Source organism: Opisthocomus hoazin, chromosome 18 (genome assembly GCF_030867145.1).
Source record: "Opisthocomus hoazin isolate bOpiHoa1 chromosome 18, bOpiHoa1.hap1, whole genome shotgun sequence".
NCBI classification, from domain to species: Eukaryota; Metazoa; Chordata; class Aves; order Opisthocomiformes; family Opisthocomidae; genus Opisthocomus; species Opisthocomus hoazin.
This window is the reverse complement of record NC_134431.1, coordinates 18,780,014-18,800,234: the sequence shown is the minus strand read 5'-3', so window position 1 is coordinate 18,800,234 and position 20,221 is coordinate 18,780,014. Positions and strand designations below refer to the sequence as shown.

The following is a 20,221-nucleotide window of genomic DNA, read 5'->3' as shown; positions in this document are numbered from 1 at the left end:
GCGCATGCGCGGCGCTCCCCGCCCAGCCTCGCGGCGCCGTGCGCATGCGCACCGCCCCCTCCTGCCCCCTCCCACCCTACCGCACCCCCCCGGCGCGGCCCAGGAGAGCGGCGGCCGCTCGGCGGGCGATGCGGAAGGAGACCGGGGACTGCTGAGCGGCCCGAGGCCCGGCGGGGCTCCCGGCGACCCCCGGCGTCGCGGCCAGCCGGGCCCGCGGGGCAGGGGCGGGAAGGACTCGGACCCTCCACCGGCCGCTGAGGTGAGGGGCGGAGTGGGGCAGGCCGTGAGCGACGCGCGGCTCAGCCAACGGGAGACCCCGTTTGCGGGCCCCGCCCCCGCGGGGCTCTCCCGGCGGGTGATTGGCTGACGAGCGCGGGGCGGGCGGCGTGGGTGCCGTCCTCGCGGGGGCCGTGGCGGCCCTCGTGCGCGGGCCCCGTGCTCGCCGCCCCGCCCCGCGTGGGTACGGCGGCCGCGAGGGGCGGTCCGGGGTGGGGGGGCAGTCCCGGCCAGGCCGCCCCCCGCCGCGCCACCGCCGCCAGCCACCGGCACCGCTCCCGTAAGCAGGCAGGGCCGGGCGGCGGCAGCCCCGGGCAAGGCCGTGCCCTGCGAGCGCGGCCCGGCGGCGGGGACTCGCCGGTTTCCAGCGGGGAGCGAGGGGCTTCGGGAGGGCGGGGCTGAGCGGGGCGGGGGGGGGGGGGGTCCGCGCTGCCGTTACCGTCCGACCGGGCCCCGCGCGGGGCTGCCGTAACCCTCGGGCAACGCTGCCCGCCCGCTTCCGCGGGGGCGGGGGCAGCCGGGCCCTTTAACGGGCGGGGCGGGGCGGCGGCGGCTCTGGCCGTTGCGGAGGAGCCCGACCCGCAGCCGGCCTGCCAGGCGGTGCCCGCACCCGCTGAGCCCCCGGCGCCGGGCGGAGCGAGCCGGGGGGGTCTTCTAGGGCTCCAGGTGGGTTTCCCGGAGCGGGGTGGGGTGTTGCGGGCGGTTCTCCGTGCGGCTTCGGCCCGGCAGAAGGCTGCGGGGTGGTTCAGCCTGGTGGTAACGGCGGGGGTCGCATCCAGAAGCTGCGGTGTTAACCGTTTGTTTGCCTCCCCTCTGCCCCGGTGTTTTTCCCTGCGAAGGTCAGATGTTCCCAGCGGTCGTGAAGGCGGGGAGCGGAGCTGGGACCTGCTGAGCGCCGATCTGCTTCTGCTCCGGACCATGGACTCAGGGAGGGCAGCCCAGGTGTGAAAATGTCCAGCGGTAACCGGGAGTTAGTGATTGACTTTGTTTCCTACAAGCTCTCGCAGAAGGGATACAGCTGGAGTCAGCTGGAGGAGGAGGAGGAGGATGGGAACAGGACTGACTTTGCAGCGGAGGAGGCCGAGCTGGACGGCGTCCTCAACGGGAGCCCCTCCTGGCACCCGCCCGCCAGCCACGTAGTGAACGGAGCCGCCGTGCACCGGAGCGGCCTCGAAGTCCACGGCATCGTTCAGGCAGCCGACGTGAGGCAGGCGCTGCGAGAGGCGGGGGATGAGTTTGAGCTGAGGTACCGGCGGGCTTTCAGCGACCTCACTTCCCAGCTCCACATCACCCCCGGCACGGCGTATCAGAGCTTCGAGCAGGTAGTGAACGAACTCTTCCGCGACGGAGTGAACTGGGGTCGCATCGTGGCTTTCTTCTCCTTCGGAGGAGCCTTGTGTGTGGAGAGCGTTGACAAGGAGATGCGGGTATTGGTGGGACGCATTGTAGCTTGGATGACCACGTACTTGACCGACCACCTAGACCCCTGGATCCAGGAGAATGGCGGATGGGTAAGAGCTCCTCTCCCCGGTGGGGGTGGCTGCCGCGTCCTCCCTCGCCCCAGGCCGGCGGCGTAGCCGGTCAAACCGGAGCGCAGCTGCCTGCAGTGGTTTTTGCTAGCGCGTGTCCTAGGCCTTGCAGGGAGAGAAGGGGGTGCGTGGCCTTTCCCTCTGCGCTCGTAACGCTCTGCCCCGAGAGGGTCAGCCCACCACGATGACACAGTTTATGCTCAGACGCGTCCTTCTCCATCCCCATTTCTTCTCCTGCTCCCTGCATGTTACATAAAAGACGCATTTTCCAAGAGCCTTTGGAAATCTAGCGTCATCCACGCTTGTTCAAGTGGGAGCCCTCGCCCTCGGGCATGGTCCTGGTGTCATTTCGCAGTGGGGAGTGGAGCTTCCTCCTGCCCAGGCGCGCAGTGCTGCGGCGGGCCGGCCTGCTGTCTGCCGGGCTTACAGCTCCTGCTTCGCTCTGGGGACAGGACTTGGCCTGCTGCCGCGCTCCCGGCAGAGTGGAGCCCACAGCAGATACCGGTGGTGGGCAGGCAGGCAGGTGGGCTGCGGGGCCTGTCCGAGCTGGTGCGGTGGGAGCCGGGGCTGAGGTGGGGGCAGCCTCTGTGCACGGGAGCTGCTAAACAGAATCACAGAATGGTAGGGGTTTGGAAGGGACCTCTGTGGGTCATCTAGTCCAACCCACAGCTGGCTGTTGCTTGGCAGGGAGCAATGCTCCCAGCTGCCCCAGCAGCAAACCCCTGAGGCTTTCAGTGGTGAGGTATTAACATGAATAAGCATTTCTTCAGGAAGCATTCTTGAAATGCCGGGTCTGGCTGCCTGGGACTGCCAGCGGGAGGTATGCGACCTACAGATGTCTGCATTTTCTTTTTCCTTCTGCATCTTAGTGGTTCCCTGCTGGCGTGACCTTTACCGGTGCCCACTGGAAAGAGTTCACGCTGTCAGGCGTTAGCAGCTGAAGGGTGGGAAGTTGTCTCCTTGGCGTGCTGGTGAGCTGAGGCCTTCCAGCCCTCCCCGGCCGGTGGTCTCACGGCAGGCCCCTACGTCTGGAGGAGCGGGCAAGGAGCCTGTGAGCCCGGCACTGTGCTCGGCCCCTCCCGACAGAGCAGAGGCACGGCAGCCCCGCCGAGCTCCCCAGCTCCTCATGCCCAGCCGGCATCGGGTGCCGGGGTCCCCGGAGGAGAGGGGGAGTGGGTGCACCCAGGAAGAGGGAGCCGGTTCACCCAGGGTGCAGGAATTCCAGGAATGTGGCCGCCCTGGGGCACTGCCTGGGTGGGGCTGCTCAGGCAGAGGAGCTTGGTTTCGATTAATAACCCGGGTTCTGCTGGCCACTTGGTCAGGCTCCGTCTGGCCCATTAGCTCTCTCATCCTGCAGATACCCCTGGCCAAATGCTGAGCTCCTTCCCCTCCCTCTGGCTTTGGCTTTTAAAGCCACAGATTAGTCTTGGAATTGAGTGATCAAATTGAGGTTTCCAAGCTAGTGTGGCTGTTGCTGTTAGTGACGGATTGGGCTGTATCCTGGAGACCCAGGCGATAATGCAATCTGATTTTTTGTAAATGAACTCTCTGGGGGATTTAGATTTAATCACTGGTGGAAAATCACTGGTCCCTGCTTGCAGGGAATGAAATACCTCCTGCCTCTGTTCCCACCCCCACCCATCACGGTTAAGAGGCTTCAATTTTTTTGTGTCTGTCTGTAAATTCATTGTCTGGAGCAAATATTTGTTCAACAGATTGCAGGAGGGTCAGGACTCCTCTCCATCTGACCCACCCACTAGCTCTTGCTTTGAAGATTGACGTTAGCCGTGTTTCCCACCCAGGGGAGCAGCCTTGCTCTCTGCTGCTGACCTTGGTCGGGGCTGCCGGCGTGCTGCAAGCCCTGACCAGTGCTTGTCTGACACCTCGGCCATCGCTTCCCTCTGCGCTCGGGTCTCGCCGTGTCCCATCTCGGGGGGGGGGGGGGGGGGGGCAGCCACGCAGGGGTCGTAAGAGCTTCCGAGTGCCCGACGTGTGGGGCCTGCGTGGGGATGCTCCGCTTCGCTCCCACGCGACTCCAGCTGCAGGGAGAAAACGGCTGGCCTGCTGCCAGCTCGCCCTGCAAGAGGAGAGTGCCAGCCTGCCCTGGCCGTGACGGAGCGGTCCCTCTCCCGCCGCCCTGTTTGCTCAGGGAGCCTGTGGGGTGCATCTGAGCTGTCAGAGCCTGTCCCACGCAAACAAAGCTCTCCCGAGAGGTGCAGCGGGCGGGTCGCGGTGAGAGCGCTGCAAGCTGCGGCAGGCCTGCTTGGCGGGGACCAGGTGGTTTGCCTTCTGGAGGGCTGCAGCGCTGCTCTTCCTGGAAAGCCCCCCCTGAAAGAGGGAAGGAGCGCGGCTCCGGCACAGGTTTCTCTCGGCCTGGTTGCGTAGGAAGCTCTGTTCAGTTCCGCAGCAGTGGAACAAAGGCAAGCGCAGGGTGGCCGTGGGGTGCAGGTTTGCCTTTGGAGGGGCCTGCTGAGGCTGCTGTCTGCTGGGCTGTGGTGGTTTGCTTGAGTAAATGGGCTTTTCTGAAGTGAGTGGGAAATGGCAAATCTCACTAAGCAGCATTAACACGGGTGTATTTTGTCATGTTTCCTGGCCCTGCCTTGGTTCGACCTCCTCTCCACAGTCTAGCACTGGGGAAGGAAACAAGAACCCAAGGGGGGCATTTAATAACCAGCCAGAAGAGAGCTGCTGCCTTGGTGAGCCATTAAAACCAGAAAGGAGGCTTTCCTGAGGCGATAGCTTTGGCCAGGACCAGGTCCCACCAGCTGTGAAGTTCAGCAGTGACCACAGCGGGGACCGGGAGGCGTGGGGGGAGAAACCTGGGGAGCGGGAGCGAGCCTGGCAGGCAGCGAGGTGCTGACCGTGCGTCATCTGTTTGAGAAAGGAAAGTGAGCGGTGGTTCCTGCCTGGCCGCGGCCCTCCGGGGGATGACAGCTTTTCCGTGGAGGCTGAATCAACATTCAGCGTGGGATTTAAAGAGGGTGTTCTGTGGGGGCTTGGGGGTAGGTCTGTGGACGCAGAGGCGAGCGGTTTCTCGTTTGCAGGGTGTATGGTGGGGGACCAGCATGGAGGGGCTGTGTCAGGCCAGGGCCGAAAGCAAACGGCATCTTTGTCACCAGTCTGTGACATCTGAATCCCAACAAACCGGGCTGGAGGAGGACGGACTGCTTCCTGCGCTGGCTCCGTGCGTCCCGGGCTCTCAGCCGGCGCCGGCCACGCAGGGCGCGGGGTGCTGGGACGTGTGTGTTGTGTCGCTCTGCGGTGGACTGGAAGCTTGCGGTTCTGTTTGGGGAAAACCCTTAGAAGTTGTCAATATAGCAAACTCATTCTCTATCTTTTTAATTTTTTTTCTTGAATGGTAGGAAGTGACTCAGCCTGTGTCATATGACAGGGTGCAGCTGGGATTTCGTCCTCTGCTCTTGCTCCAGCCTTCTCAATGGTTTTGGGTTGGGAGCTGGGCGTCGATTCGCAGCTCTGCAGAAATGCGTTTTGGCCTCGTGCCATTGCCCAGGTACGCTGCCTAAGCCTTCCCTGCGACTACCACCTTGTCTGGCTGCCCCCGGCTGCCCCGGGAGCCTCCTGCCTTCTGGATCCGAGCTTGCTGGGCAGCCTGACACGAGTGCAGGTCTGAATGCTGCTGCTGTGGTGCCCGGAGACTCGGAGAGGAGCCGCGTGCTAGGTCTGCACGCCAAGCGGGGAAGAGGCACGGCTGCGCGTCGCACCGTGCGGGGAGCGCAGCTCCTCTGGGCTGAGCGCTGTTTGTTGAAGCTCTGCCCTTCTGAGCGTGTGCCCTGGCTGCCAAGAAAGCTAACGGGATCCTGGGGAGCATCAGGAGGAGTGTGGCCAGCAGGTTGAAGGAGGTTCTCCTTCCCCTCTGCTCTGCCCTGGGGAGGCCCCATCTGCAGTGCTGGGTCCAGTGCTGGGCTCCCCAGCTCAAGAAAGATGAGGAGCTACTGGAGAGAGTCCAGCGCAGGGCTGCGAGGATGAGGAGGTGACTGGAGCATCTCTCCTCCGAGGAGAGGCTGAGGGAGCTGGGCTTGTTCAGCCTGGAGAAGAGAAGGCTGAGAGGGGACCTTCGAAATGCCCATAAATATCTGCAGGGTGGGGGTCAGGAGGACGGGGCCAGACTCTTTCCAGTGGTGCCCAGCGACAGGACAAGGGGCAACGGGCACAAACTGAAGCAGAGGAAGCTCCAGCTGAACCCGAGGAAGAACTTCTTCCCTCTGAGGGTGACGGAGCCCTGGGCCAGGCTGCCCAGGGAGGCTGTGGAGTCTCCTTCTCTGGAGATATTCCAGCCCCCCTGGCCGCGGTGCTGTGCAGCCTGCTCTGGGTGACCCTGCTTGGGCAGGGGGTTGGGCTGGGGGACCCCAGAGGTCCCTGCCAACCCCGAACATTCTGTGATTTTATGAACACGTTGGGTTTCGGGGATGCCCCGGCGCTGCTGATCCCGTTGGAGATGGCAGCCGTCGGTTCCGCTGGCCGGCCGGCACGCAGCAGAGCTGGCTGCAGGAGGCGGCTGCCGATAGCCAAGGCCACGCGTTGCTCTCTTAGAGGCGAATCCCAACCGGTGGTCAGCAAAGCTTGGCTGGGCTGTCGCTTCCCACTTTGTCCTCTGTAATTATTTTAAGGTCTGGATCCCTTGCAGCTGAGACGATGCCCCCATTGTCACCACCTGCTCGGGATGAAAAAACCACTCTTCCCCTGCCAGCCATGTCCCTCGTGTCCCTGCGCAGCGCGGGCCGTGGGAGCTGCCTGCCCGACGGTCGCTGCCGGCGGGGTCTTGACTCGGGCTGCGCTGCCGTCCCAGGTAGCTGAGTCCTCGCTGGTGGCTGGAGGCCTGGGCAGCCCCTCGCCCTGCCTGCGACCTGGGAAGTTTTTCTGCAGTGCTCTCCAGGAAATGCCATTGGAATGACTTCCACTGCAGCTTCCTGCCCGGCCGCAGCAGCATTCCTGCCGCTAGACCCAGAGCGGGGCAGAGGCGACTTCTCAGAGCTCCGCTCTTCGCCCCGTTCACTCGGTTCTCCCGCTTTGGGGCCCTGCCTGTTTTTCCTGACTCTGGGTGTGCGGTGCAGTTTGATTAGTTTGATTACGTTCCTTAGATCTGCGATTAGAGCAGGCGCCTGGAAGGCAAAGCTCCTGCCCCTCGCTGCGGCTCAGAGCAGGCCACTTAACCCCGCGGTCTTCCAGCAGCAGGGATAGCGTTTCCTTCGCTCCCAGGGGAGCCGCGGGGAACTCGGATCCGTAAAGTGCTCTGAGGTTCTTTAATCCAAAGGACCGAGCGTCATTTAAAAAGAAGACCTGTGAAATAATTAACAGACTGTTTCTTGCTGCTCTCTGTTCGCAGCTGCTCTCGGTAATGTCAGTCCTCCTGATCGTCCTTGCTCATCTCCTCGCTGGAGCTGGGTCCCCCCAGGCTCCCTCCCCGTTTCGGCAGCAGTGGGGTGCCCCTCGCAGCACAAGGGGTGGGGGGGAGCAGCCTGCTCTCCGTTCCCCTGTGGGAGCTGCAGCTTTCTGTACGTGTCTGGGGTGCTGCTCCTGATTCCCGTGGAGCTCCCGCACGGTTTGTGTGGGTGGTTTGCCCCCCGGCGCGGCGATACGCCTGCCGCCCGCGCCGGGTACGGGCTGAATGGTGGCACGGTGCTTCGAGGCCTTTGCTTCAGCTTCTCGCCTTTGATTTTTATCAGGCTGCTGCCAGCTGCAGTCCCATCGTGACGTTAGAAGGAGTGTTTCTCTCGCAGCTCTTTCCACGCTAGCTGTAAAGCCGGAGGATTCCCAGGGGGAGCTGGGGGAAGGGATGGGGAGCGCTTGTAGAAGCGTTTCAGGCCCGCTGAGCAGCGGGAGCAGAACAGGGCTGGGGGTGGCTGCTCTGTCCCCCCTTGGTGACCCCGGCAGCGGCCGGGGTGTTGGCCTGCCCGCCGGCGGAGGCACGCTCTGCGGGGTGGGAAAGCAGCCACGCTCTCCTCCTCCACCCTCCCGGGCCCAGGGATGTTGCCCTGAGACGCTATTGTTCGGAGCAGCTAAAGGTTAACACAGATAACGGAGGCATGAAAGGGAAGCCGCGTCCCTCGGTGCCAGGGCACTCCTTGGTCTGCTGCCCTGGCCTTGGACGTGGAAACCCTTCCTCCTCCCTGCTCCCCACCTGGGAGGACGTGCAGGAGGGTGTTTGGTGCGAGATCTCTCTGAAGTCCTGCTCCTCATCGTCCTTGGGATGCCGAAGGCTCGAGTTAGGGGACGTGCTTCCTGCTGGCGTGCGAGAGCTCTCCCCGCCGTCCGCCCGGACGCGAGGGCTCTGCTGCCTGCACCGGGGCGCGGGGCGCTGGGGAGAGGGGCCGAGGGCTGCCGGGAGGCAGAGCCGTTAGCAGATGGCTCAGCTGGGCTCACCGGGGAGCAGGTGTGGGTTTCAGGGGGGAGCCTTTGAAGAGAGATGTCAGTTTTGAACCCGGGAGGCTCAAGGGGCTGAGCCGCGGCTGCCACGACTTGCGTGCCGGGGAGCGGTGACCTAGTTGTGCTGTAGAAATGCTCGGTTTATTTTTTATTTTTAGGTATTTTGCTTATTTTATCCTCATGTTTAATTTAGTTAGCAAAAAAGAAAAGGAATCCGAGGGCTGAGTGACGCTGGGAAGCACTGCCTGCAGGCGGGAACGCCTGCTGCAGCTCCCCGGTGCAGCCGGCGTCTCTCCAGCCGCCCGGGTCTTCTCTCGGACACGTGCTCACGTGTACCAGCCCAGTGCTGTCTCTCAGGATCTCTCTAATGGGAAACCCAGTGCACCCGGCGCTGCTGCCCGCGGGGTAGCGAGGGAGGGAGGAGCGGGGTTCGGAGCATCAACCAGAGAGGCTCCCGTGGCCGTGGGGACTGTTTGCACCTTGTGCCGTAACTGGTCTGCCCTCCCTCTGCTACTGGGAGCAGGGGGCTGGGTGAGCACGGCGTTTCGGCAGGCCCTGGGCCGCTTGCCCAGCGTGCCCAAGGAAGGGTGACAGGCTGTAGCTGCAGAGAGGGAAGTTTCAGGGGTCTGTGCGATTCCCTTGGGGAGAGCTGCTTGAATTTATTGCGTTATCCCCCTTCCTGCTCCGGCTTGTGTTTGAGCTGCGTCTGCAGACGTAGCTGCTGATTTAAGTAGATCCAATTAGTAGCTGGCTGCTGGCGTCAGTATCCTGCTCAGGGAGATGAGCCCTGGGGATGAGGAGCCTCTGGTGGGAATCACACAGAATCCCAGAATGGTCGGGGTTGGCAGGGACCTCTGGGGTCCCCCAGCCCAACCCCCTGCCCAAGCAGGGTCACCCAGAGCAGGGGGCACAGCACCGCGGCCAGGCGGGGCTGGAATATCTCCAGAGAAGGAGACTCCACAGCCTCCCTGGGCAGCCTGGGCCAGGGCTCCGGCACCCTCAGAGGGAAGAAGTTCTTCCTCATGTTCAGCTGGAGCTTCCTCTGCTCCAGTTTGTGCCCGTTGCCCCTTGTCCTGTCGCTGGGCACCACTGGAAAGAGTCTGGCCCCGTCCTCCTGACCCCCACCCTGCAGATATTTATGGGCATTTCTAAGGTCCCCTCCCAGCCTTGTCTTCTTCAAAAGCAGGAGCGGGGCCGGGCTCAGCCTTGCTGTCCCCGCTCCGGATCACGGACGGACCTGGAGCTCCCCGGCTCGCAGCCGTGGTGCTGAGCTCGGGGAAAACCGAGGCAGGTGTCCTCTGCTCCGCCTGGCCGAGAACAAAGAGCGGGCCGGTGCTCCCTGCCTGTGCCGCTGCCAGCCAGGTGCTCTGCAAACTGAAATCAAATATGGGCAGGGCTCTGAGCGGGAGGTGTGCGAGGGGCCGAGGGCCAGAGCCCTGCAGGGCCCTGCCTGTCGGGGGTAGGACGGGGCGCCCGAGGGAGCGAGCTGCCGGAGCTGGCTGCTTCCCGACGGAGCACCGGAGGGTTTTCTTCTCCGCTGGATGCTGAAGGGCTTGTTGGGAAGCTTGGAGAAGAGGCCGAGGCTGGCACGGAGCGGATTTGGTTTGAACGCAGCTAAGGCCATGCTCAGGTGGAGCGGGACCGCGGTCTGCGTCGCTGCGTTAGCTCTCCAGACGATGCTGGTGCCGTTCGCACGTCTCTCTGGTTTTTGCCGTCGTTGATGGCGAGGGAGGCTGGGGATGCTGCGGGCGCTGGGCAGGGCACGTGGCTGGTGGCTGTATCACACAGAATCACAGGATCCCAACCTGGCAGGGGTTGGCAGGGCCCTCTGGGGTCCCCCAGCCCAACCCCCTGCCCAAGCAGGGTCACCCAGAGCAGGGGGCACAGCACCGCGGCCAGGCGGGGCTGGAATATCTCCAGAGAAGGAGACTCCACAGCCTCCCTGGGCAGCCTGGGCCAGGGCTCCGGCACCCTCAGAGGGAAGAAGTTCTTCCTCATCTTCAGACAGTAGAGTACCTGACATTGCTCTGGGTAGCTCACAGCGAGCTGGCTCGGGGTTTGGGCCGGGATGTGGGAGCTGGGCGTGTGCGTGGCCCTGGGTCGTGTCTGGGTGACAGATGGCTTAGGTATGGAGAAAATGAGGTGTTGCTACCTGCAAATCAGCCGTCGGAGCAGTGTTGCAAGTGCTTCCATCCTGTAGTGGTGTGGCTCACCAGCTTATTAACTTGCCAGAGAGCTAATGTCTTTTATTAGAGCAACTGACCTCATTTAGAAGCTTCCAGTGCACCAGCCAGTGATTATTTCATGCAACACCACGTATGGAGGAGCCCAGGGCAGAGCACAAAGTCTCCTTCTCGTGCTGCACCGCGCTCTCACGCGTTTGCTGCATCAGCTGCCTACGCTGCTTCCTGCCCTCAAGTCAGCAAGGATTTTGCTAAAAGGGACTTTGTGGCCTGAATCATTTGAGATTTCATGTGGACTAACAGGAAGCGAAAACAGAATGAGCACATCTTCCTCCTCTTCCTGCTCCTCCACCCTTTCCCCTTTTTCATTCAAGTGGCATTTAAGAATGATGGCAGGCTCGTGAGGCGCCGGGGCTGGAGCAGGAGGTGCTGAGGCTTGGCCAATGCTGCCCCGGGAGCCTGGAGGACACGTGGCTGGAGGCAGGAGAACCGGGTGGTCCGTTCCTGGGACCCGTCTGCCCCAGGGACCGTCCCTGCGCCCAGCCTGGCTCCCTCGGGCTCTGCGGGGCAGCTCGGGGTGAGGCTGGTGGTGTGGTTGAGGACTGGGCAGAGCTCCTCACAGAATCACAGAATGTTCGGGGTTGGCAGGGACCTCTGGGGTCCCCCAGCCCAACCCCTGCCCAAGCAGGGTCACCCAGAGCAGGCTGCACAGCACCGCGGCCAGGCGGGGCTGGAATATCTCCAGAGAAGGAGACTCCACAGCCTCCCTGGGCAGCCTGGGGCAGGGCTCCGTCACCCCCAGAGGGAACAAGTTCTTCCTCGGGTTCAGCTGGAGCTTCCTCTGCTTCAGTTTGTGCCCGTTGCCCCTTGTCCTGTCGCTGGGCACCACTGGAAAGAGTCTGGCCCCGTCCTCCTGACCCCCACCCTGCAGATATTTGTAGGCATTTCTAAGGTCCCCTCGCAGCCTTCTCTTCTCCAGGCTGAACAAGCCCAGCTCCCTCAGCCTCTCCTCGTAGGAGAGATGCTCCAGTCCCCTCCTCATCCTCGTAGCCCTCCGCTGGACTCTCTCCAGTAGCTCCTCATCTTTCTTGAACTGGGGAGCCCAGCACTGGACCCAGCACTGCGGATGGGGCCTCCCCAGGGCAGAGCAGAGGGGGGGGAGAACCTCCCTCTTGGCATCGCAGGGCTCGGCCCCTGGATGGGGGGGAACGCGGCTCTGCAGCCGGGCACGCCTGAGTGCAGGACGTGCTCCCGGCGCAGGTTTCCCCACCGTTACACAAGGGCACGATTGCACAGGAGCTGTGACGTCTGGGAAGAGCAATGACAAGGTGAAAATTGAGCTTCGTTCCCCGGGTGCGGGCGACGCTGCTGAGGCTCTCGTCCCCTGCAGCGAGCCGGCTGCACCACGCGGGCTCCCCAGCACCACAGGCATCAGAAAACCCCGAAATTAAAGCAGGATTGTTCCCCTGCCCCCCGAACGCGCCCCTGGCGCAGAAGGCAGGTAGGGATGCAGGCAGGCAGGGAAGGAGGGATGCAGGCAGGGAGGGAGGGAGGGATGCAGGCAGGGAGGGAGGGAGGGATGCAGGCAGGCAAGCAGGGATGCAGGCAGGGATGGAGGCAGGGAGGGAGGGATGGAGGCAGGGAGGGAGGGATGCAGGCAGGCAGGCAGGGAGGGATGCAGGCAGGCAGGCAGGGAGGGATGCAGGCAGGGATGCAGGCAGGCAGGGAGGGATGCAGGCAGGGAGGGAGGGAGGGATGCAGGCAGGCAGGCAGGGAGGGGTGCAGGCAGGGATGCAGGCAGGCTGCTCTGCCTGCCGGGGCTCAGACACCATCTGTGCGGTGGGGACAGGCATCAGAGAGACCGTCTTTCCTCTGGACTATTCCACTTAATGCCCTTTGGAAAACAATCCCATTCCCAGCAGGTGCTAAGCTCTTGAGTGGATCCGGCTCGGCCAATGTGTTCTTCGCTGCGCCTTTGTGCCGGAGCCGTGCTGCCTGCCAGCCACCCCGCACCCCGGCACCCTCGGGAGCCCTCAGCCCGCGTAGCTCTGGGAGAAACCCTGATGAAAGATGGGTGCAAGCAGATCAGTCACTCGCGCCATCTCTGGCTTTAATCCCCGTGAGCGTTTCGGCAGATTTCTGGAACGGGGAGCGCAGTTCCCTGCCCCCCGTCCCGTGCTGCGCGCAGCAGCCTCCCGGGGCAGGGACCGGGGTCACAGCTGCCACCGTAGCCCCGTGCCTGCATTTGGGAAAAGCTGAAATTGTGCTGAGTGGTGTGGGGTTATTGCAGGTTCCCTGGAGCTGGTGATGGAACCAGTTTGACAGGAGGCTGCGGCAGCGAGGATTAGGGCTGGAATGTGCTGGAGAGGGGTTGTTTCTGCTTGGAAAAGAGCTGGCTTGGGCCCTCGCTGGGCTGAAGCCCCGCAGGTTTGGTTTGGGGGGCTTTGAGGGGCACCGGGGCAGCCTCCCCACTGGTCCCAGCAGCTCGGTGTGTGGCAGGGCTGGTCGGGGTAGAGCGAGTCAGGGACGTGCTCGCTTAATTAACCCTTTTGAGTTCCTGGCTGCATCCCTCGGGGTCGCAGAGCTTGGGCAGGGCAGCACCCCAGCGCCCGCAGCACCCCAGCTCACCCCAGCTCTGGGGCGGAGGGGCAGCGGAGGGGCAGCCGGGGGGGGTGGGGGATGGGGGGGGGGGGGGGGGGTGGCATTCCCTGCCGTTGCCGTGGAGATCAGCAGCTGCTTCCCTGGAGGTCACCATTTGCATGACAGTTAGAGCTGGGTCTCTGGAGCTTTTGCACCTGCCAGCCTGCTGTCCCCAGAGCCCCTGCCCCTTCCCCTCCCCGTGTCCCCAGAGCCCCTTCCCCTCCCCATGTCCCCAGAGCCCCTTCCCCTCCCCATGTCCCCAGAGCCCCTTCCCCTCTCCGTGTCCCCAGAGCCCCTGCCCATCCCTGTGTCCCCAGAGCCCCTGCCCCTCCCCGTGTCCCCAGAGCCCCTTCCCCTCCCCATGTCCCCAGAGCCCCTTTCCCTCCCCGTGTCCCCAGAGCTTCTTCCCCTCCCCATGTCCCCAGAGCCCCTTTCCCTCCCCGTGTCCCCAGAGCTCCTTCCCCTCCCCGTGTCCCCAGAGCCCCTGCCCATCCTCATGGCCCCAGAGCCCTTTCCCATGTCCCCAGGGCCCCTTTCCCTCCCCGTGTCCCCAGAGCCCCTGCCCATCCCCATGGCCCCAGAGCCCTTTCCCATGTCCCCAGGGCCCCTTTCCCTCCCCATGTCCCCAGAGCCCCTTCCCCTCCCCATGTCCCCAGAGCCCCTTCCCCTCCCCGTGTCCCCAGAGCCCCTTCCCCTCCCCGTGTCCCCAGAGCCCCTGCCCATCCCCATGGCCCCAGAGCCCTTTCCCATGTCCCCAGGGCCCCTTCCCCTCCCCATGTCCCCAGAGCCCCTTCCCCTCCCCATGTCCCCAGAGCCCCTTTCCCTCCCCGTGTCCCCAGAGCCCCTGCCCACCCCCAGCCTGCCCACGCTGCTGGCGGGGACCAGGGGAAGCTGGGGATCTGGAGCAGCTCCCAGACCTCGGCCTCGGATGGCCGGCTGCCTTGGCATGACGCGCCCGAGTCGGGGGTCGCGTCTGTGCGGCTGCAGCCCCGCCGCGGCGGGCAGGGCTGTGTGACTGGCGCAGGCTGTCCCTGCTGCCCTCCCTTGGGGCTGGGGGGTCGGGCAGGGCTGGGGGGCCGCGCGTGGATGCGGTGTCTGGGCGAGCAGGACGCAGGGAGAGCCTCTGGGACGTCCCTTCCACTTTCGCAGCGTGCAGGGACCCGCAGCGCCGTGTTTGCAGGATCCTGGTGGCAGCCTTCGGGAATACTCATGTTTTCTTTTTTCCTGGAAGATCTCAGCTGCCTTTTGCCCCGCCGTGCTTCACCTCCAGGTTCGCATACGCCGGTCCCATGCGGCGAGCTGGCAGCCCGGCGGGGCTCGGGGAGCAGGTTGCAGTCGACGCAGGGCTTTGTTGTGGTCTGCGCCGAGCTGCTGCCTTCCTTCTGCCGCGCTTGCCTCGCTGCTCGGCACAGAACTGTTCCCAGCATCTCGTTAACGAATGTCTGGTCATCCAGATGACTCCGCTCCTGGCTGGCAATTGGCCTCAGCCCTGTTAGCAGTGACACAGCTGTAATTACAGCGAAGGTAGAACAGAAACAGCCTTGTTTTCGAGTGAAACATTGCCTCGTGACGAGAACGCCTGGGTTGGGAGGCAAGCGCTGGGGCTCGTGCTGCTGACTTGTGCACAGCTCCAGGCAGAGCACCTCACCTTTCAGCACCTCTGCTGAGCTGCTGGGGAAGAATGCTGCCCTATCCCACGGGAGGTTTTGGAGATCCAGACGATTTTTGGTGAAACACATGAAGATCCTTGGGTGGGAAAGGCTTTTGTACGTGCGGAGGTGGTTGCTGTGGGTGTCTGGGTTGGCTGGCCGGGCGTCGGGGCGAAGCTCACCATGAACAGTCCCGGCAGAGCCCGTCTCTTCTCTGCTGGTTTGCAGAGCATCGTGCCGGTGTCGTGGTGACCTCCACACCCTTCACCTCCCTGTGCAAGAGAAGCTTGGAGCACCCAAACCCTGCCCTCCCAGCAGCCAGAACCCCCCTTGCTGCTGCCCCTGGCTCACGGGCGACCGGACGGGGACTCGCTGCCCACATCTGCTTCCTTCACCTGCCTGCACGCTTCGGTGTCACTTGCTGAATCCTCTTTCCCCCCGTGTTGGGGTTTATCCTGAAAGAGGAACCCGCTCGCCCTGCGCGGGGCCCGGCAGCGGCTCTCCCTCGGCTCGGCCTGGGCAGCGCTGGTGGGGGAGAGCAGCAGAGCCCCTGGGGTGGGTGCCCACGGGAGGCCACGGCTTCGGATCTTCCCCTTCCCAGGCTGGGATGCGAGTGCAGTCTCAGCCAGACCTCGTGCCTGGTGAAGCTGCTCTCCCACCCGAGACGGAGGACTTTGGGTCAGACCAACTCCTCGTTTCCCTCAACCCAGCGTCGTGTGTCGTCACCAGGCAGCGTTTAACCGGCTGCTGCGGCCCTGCCGGCGGTGGGCTGCGGTTTGGGGCACCGCAGGTGTCTCAAGAGCCTTTGGCACCGCAGAACCTCCCTGCCCCTGCTCTGCGGGGCGGTGGGCGCCGGCGGGGGCTGGGTCTGCAGCTCCTCCATCTCCTGCAGGCAGCACCTGCAGCTGGAGGGAAGCTGCTTTGGGCTCCAGCAAGAAAACGCCGCGTCCTTCCCCAGCGCTGGGCGAGGAGAGGCGAAGCCGGGGGATTGCCTGTTGCGTAGGCATCACCTCCGCTGCTTCCTCATCCCCTGCCCCGGAGCATCCTCCTCTCGGACGTGTCTGTCACCCGGGGCGGGGAGGGGACGTGACGGCCGTTCGGCGGGGGAACAGCCTGTCCTCTCTGGGGTGGAAGAGGCCCACGGGCAAGCGGCGAGGGCGGTTGGGACACTGACGTGCTGTTGCTACCATAGTCCTTGTGATCGACTCAGGAATTCCAAATATTTCCTCTCAGATAAAGGTGACTGGGGGAGGCCAGAAATATCTGGACGTGTCTGGGCAAGCCTGAGATCCCAAACGCCAGGCCGGAGAGGTCAGAGTCGGTACTGGGAGTGCTGGGCTTCAGGTGCCGAGCGGCCGAGGCGCGGGGCGGTGTGGGAACCGAGCAAGCTGCCTTTCCCTAACCTTCAACCCGTCCCCAGCATGGCGAGGGAGGACGCTCCCGCCTGTTTTCCCACTCCCCCTGGTCCGGGATCGCCGTTCCCACGGGACGCATCTGGGCTCGCAGTTGTGCCGGGGCTGAGCCGTCGCGGCTCCTGGGGACGGCTGCCCCGAGGAAGGCCCAGGCGGCTGCTGCTCCGTCCCGGGGAAGGAGAGGGGCTCGCGTCCCCTCCCCGCCCGCGCGGGGCTCTGGTCGTGCTGTTCCCCGTCTGTAGCGCCCGATAGCTCGCGGGTCACCGTACGCCATTTATCTCTTCTTCAGCAAACGCTTCCTTTTCTGAGAAGTGAGGGCTGCAAAACACGCTTCTTGGAACTGCCTTTCCCCAAGCTCGGCAGCGGGCGCCGTCGGGAGGGCAGCGCGGAGGCTCGGCTGCCGGCTCCCTGCCCTGGCTGGGGGGCCCTGGCCCGCTGCCTGCCCCCACCCCGGGACTGCGCAGCCCCCTCGGCCTCCGCAGCCCTCCTGGGGACGGTGAGGACGTCCCCTCCCGTGGGTCAGGGGGGGTCCTGTGGAGATGCGTGGGGCTCTCGGCAGGGCAGGCCTCACTGAATCCCCCAGCAAAGTGGCTTTTTTGGGGGGAACACGTGGGGAGGGCGCAGCCTCCTTCCTCCACGCCGCGTCCTCCCGCGGCGTCGGGCGCTGGGGGTGCCTGGCTGGGACACGTGTCCGAGGGAAGGACCCTCTCAGGGTATTTTTTGGCAAGCCTGTGCCTTCCACCCCCGTTCCCCGGTGCCCTCCATCCCTGCCAGCCTGCTCACTGCTCGCTGTGCTCTGTCACCGCTCCGCTGCTCGTCACCGCCTGTCAGCAGAGGGCTTTCCTGTGCCGGAATTAAAAATATATCCCCTCCTTGGGTTTGGGCCCTGCTGCCCCCCATTGCTGGCTGCTCCCGAGGGCATCCCCCGGGCGAGCGGCGGGCAGAGGGGCTGCAGTGGGCAGAGGGGCTGGCAGCGGGCAGAGGGGCTGCAGTGGGCAGAGGGGCTGGCAGCGGGCAGAAGGGCTGCAGTGGGCAGAGGGGCTGCAGCAGGCAGAGGGGCTGCAGGGGGCAGAGGGGCTGGCAGCGGGCAGAGGGGCTGCAGCGGGCAGAGGGGCTGCAGTGGGCAGCAGCCCTCGCCTTCCTCCCCGGACAGCACCTGCGTGTGAGCGGCCGTCGTGCCCGTCGCTGCGGGGCCGGGTGCCACACAGCACCTCCGCAGCACCCATGCCAGCTGGCAGGCCTGGAGGGGGTGTGTGGCGAGGTGAGGAGATGCTTTGTGGGCTGTCACCATGCTGGGGCTGTTCTGGGGGGCAGGGGACCGGTCCCACGTTTCCATGGGTGGTGGAGAGGCACCTCCCTGAAGACCCTCGCGATGCCAGCCGTGATGCGGGCACCGACCCCGCCGCGGGTCCCGGGGCAGCGGTCGCAGCCCATGGCAGGCCTGCCGGGCCCAGGCGGGCAGGGATGCTGCCGCTGCCTCCGGGGAGGCCGGGGTGAGGCGTGCCACAAGCGCAGCGTCAGCCGGGCTTATCTCTGCTTTCCCAGAGCAGCCGGGTTACTGGAACTGCGTTCACTTATCAAGGAACAGGGGACCCTGCTGGGAAGCTGGGCTCGCGGTGTGACAGCACCGATCCCCTGCTGACGCCGGGCTGCCCGGCGCTCCGAGCTCCCCGCGATCCCGGCGCTCGCTGCTCCTGCTCTGGCCCCGCTGCTCCTGCTCAACCCCGATAAACCCGGAGCTGCCGCAGCACAGCGGGCCCTGCTGCGTGTAGCCGGCCCGCGGACCCCCCTTCCCTGCGGCCGGGGGCCCGAGCAGCTCTCCTCACGGTGGGCCGCCATCCCTGGGTGCCCGGGGGAGCAGGACGGGTGGCACCGTGCCGTGGGCGTGCGGCACGGGGGGCAGAGCCGCTCTCCGAGAGCCGGTTTGGGGGAGCGGTTCGGCTGCGGTGCTCTGCTCCGTGTCTCTGCCCTCCGTCTCCCCCGGCCCGGGCCACGGCCTCGGAGGGAGAGGGGCTGCGGCCGATCGCTGCGCAGAGGCTCTGCTGGAGTCTGCCCGGCTCTCGCTGGAGCTGAAGGACCGGAGGCAGCCGGCTGGGACGGGCTGGGCCGGAGTGACGGCGTTCCCGGCCGGCCTCGTGCTCGGCCCGCGCTCCCGCAGCCCGTGGGAAGGCAGGAGCTTCACGACCCGGCGTGTCCGTGTTCGCCGCTGCTGGAGAGAGCCCAGCGGAGGGCTGCGAGGATGAGGAGGGGACGGGAGCATCTCTCCTACGAGGAGAGGCTGAGGGAGCTGGGCTTGTTCAGCCTGGAGAAGAGAAGGCTGCGAGGGGACCTTCGAAATGCCCATAAATATCTGCAGGGTGGGGGTCAGGAGGACGGGGCCAGACTCTTTCCAGTGGTGCCCAGCGACAGGACAAGGGGCAACGGGCACAAACTGGAGCAGAGGAAGCTCCAGCTGAACCCGAGGAAGAACTTCTTCCCTCTGAGGGTGCCGGAGCCCTGGCCCAGGCTGCCCAGGGAGGCTGTGGAGTCTCCTTCTCTGGAGATATTCCAGCCCCGCCTGGCCGCGGTGCTGTGCAGCCTGCTCTGGGTGACCCTGCTTGGGCAGGGGGTTGGGCTGGGTGACCCCAGAGGTCCCTGCCAACCCCTGCCATGCTGGGAGTCTGGGATTCTGCCACGGAAGCCGGATGGTGCTGCGGAGCAGCCCGGGCTGGCCGGGACGTGGGAGTGCTGGTCTTGCCGGGACGCGGCGGTGGGGAGGTGGGAGGCTCTGCGTGCGCGGCGGGGGGATGCACGGTGTGGGCTCCCGCCGCGACCCTGGGCACCAACCCTGCTGCTGCTCCCCCAGGCCTCGGCCGTGGAGTAAAGCCCGGCCGGCGTTCTCCTGCTGCGGTGGTTCCTGTCACACTTTGCTGCTAATTTTAGAGAGCCTGGAGCACGTGGCGCACCTCCTGCCCTGCCCGCGTGGTCCTCTCCTTGCAGATCCTTCCTGGTGTCCACTGCTCTCGTGGCTGGTCCTGAGCCTCCCCCGTCGCCCTCTCGGCGTGGTTCAGCGCGAGGAAGCGCACGGCGTCTGTCAGCCGCCCGCTCCCCACCGCCGCTTCCCTGCCCCTTCCCGCTGCGCCCTCCGCCCCGCTCCGGGGAGGGGGAAGGACCCCCGAGAGGGTCCCTGTGCTCCGCTCCCACCCCTCTGCTCACCGCTCTCTCTTCCCGCAGGAGCGGTTTGTGGACCTCTACGGGAACGATGCTGCTGCCGAGGTGAGGAAGGGCCAGGAGACCTTCAACAAATGGCTCCTGACCGGGGCGACGGTGGCAGGCGTGCTTCTGCTGGGATCCCTGCTGAGCCGCAAGTGACCCCGCCGCCGCGTCGCCGCGTCCCCCCCCATCGCCGGGACGGCCGTGCCTCCACCGCCACATCCACTGCGCGCTGCTCCCGAGCACCGTCCCCGGCGCGGCGGGCAGCCGCTCCCGCCAGCGTCCCGCTCCGCGGAGCCTCGTCCCCCGTGCCGCCAGCTCCTTTTATCGTAACCCCTCTTCTTTACCGTTCCGTCGTGTTTTCGAGGCGCTGAGACCGATGCAGCCCTTCAGCCGCCCGCTCCCGGCACTGGGAGCCCCAGGCCGCCCCGGGGGGTGCTGGCTAGAAGGGGGGTCCCAGCCCTGCAGGGTCCCCTCGATCACTTGGAAGAGAATAAACAGACTTATTTTTGCATGTGTGAGTGCGTGCGTGTGTGTAGACGTGTCACTAATAGAAGGTCCCCCAGCCAGAGCAAGGGTCGAGGCTCCGTGCCCCCCATCCCCGGCACGCTCGGGCCCTGGGAAGAGGCCGGCTGCCCCCTGGGCAGACCCCAGCCCCCGGGCAGACCCCAGCCCCACGGCGGGGCAGAGGCAGAGGCCGGGGGCGAGGAGCTCTGCCCTCGCGTCAGACCCCCCAGCCCCTTTCTTCCCCGGCCATCAGCCGCTGGGAGCTGGGCCCGGTGGTGGGCACGAGGATGGGGTGTCCCCGCGGTGAAGGCCTCCTCCTCCTCCTCGCTCTGAATGTAGATGGCTGTGGGGGAGAGCGCTTTCCCCCCAGCCCCCCCCACCCCGGTGAGTGGAATACAGAGCTGGGGGGGGCTGGAAGGGGCAGGGGGAGCGGCGCTGTGCCCCGCAGA

The 20,221-nt window shown here is 65.3% G+C and overlaps 1 protein-coding gene across 6 annotated transcripts; it reads left to right on the top strand.

The window, feature by feature from the left end:
- The first annotated feature begins 63 nt into the window (after positions 1–63).
- BCL2L1 (BCL2 like 1) lies at positions 64–20,214 on the top strand. Of its 6 annotated transcripts, none has more exons than XM_075438395.1 (3): positions 64–259; positions 1,121–1,787; positions 19,287–20,214. In XM_075438395.1, exons 2-3 carry the CDS (start codon positions 1,227–1,229, stop codon positions 19,422–19,424), a joined length of 699 nt encoding a protein of 232 aa, XP_075294510.1. In that variant the 5' UTR covers positions 64–259; positions 1,121–1,226; the 3' UTR covers positions 19,425–20,214. The 6 variants fall into 6 exon arrangements, with proteins under 6 accessions (XP_075294510.1, XP_075294508.1, XP_075294511.1 ...); XM_075438393.1 differs by having other exon boundaries at positions 1,116–1,787; XM_075438396.1 differs by lacking the exon at positions 64–259 and adding an exon at positions 451–556.
- Positions 20,215–20,221: the final 7 nt, after the last annotated feature.

Excerpts from the sequence above, each read along its gene's own strand:
- BCL2L1 (XM_075438395.1), top strand. The coding sequence starts at position 1,227 with ATGTCCAGCGGTAACCGGGAGTTAGTGATTGACTTTGTTTCCTACAAG. Across the intron at positions 1,788-19,286 it reads TCCAGGAGAATGGCGGATGG|GAGCGGTTTGTGGACCTCTA; the intron begins GTAAGAGCTCCT and ends CTCTTCCCGCAG.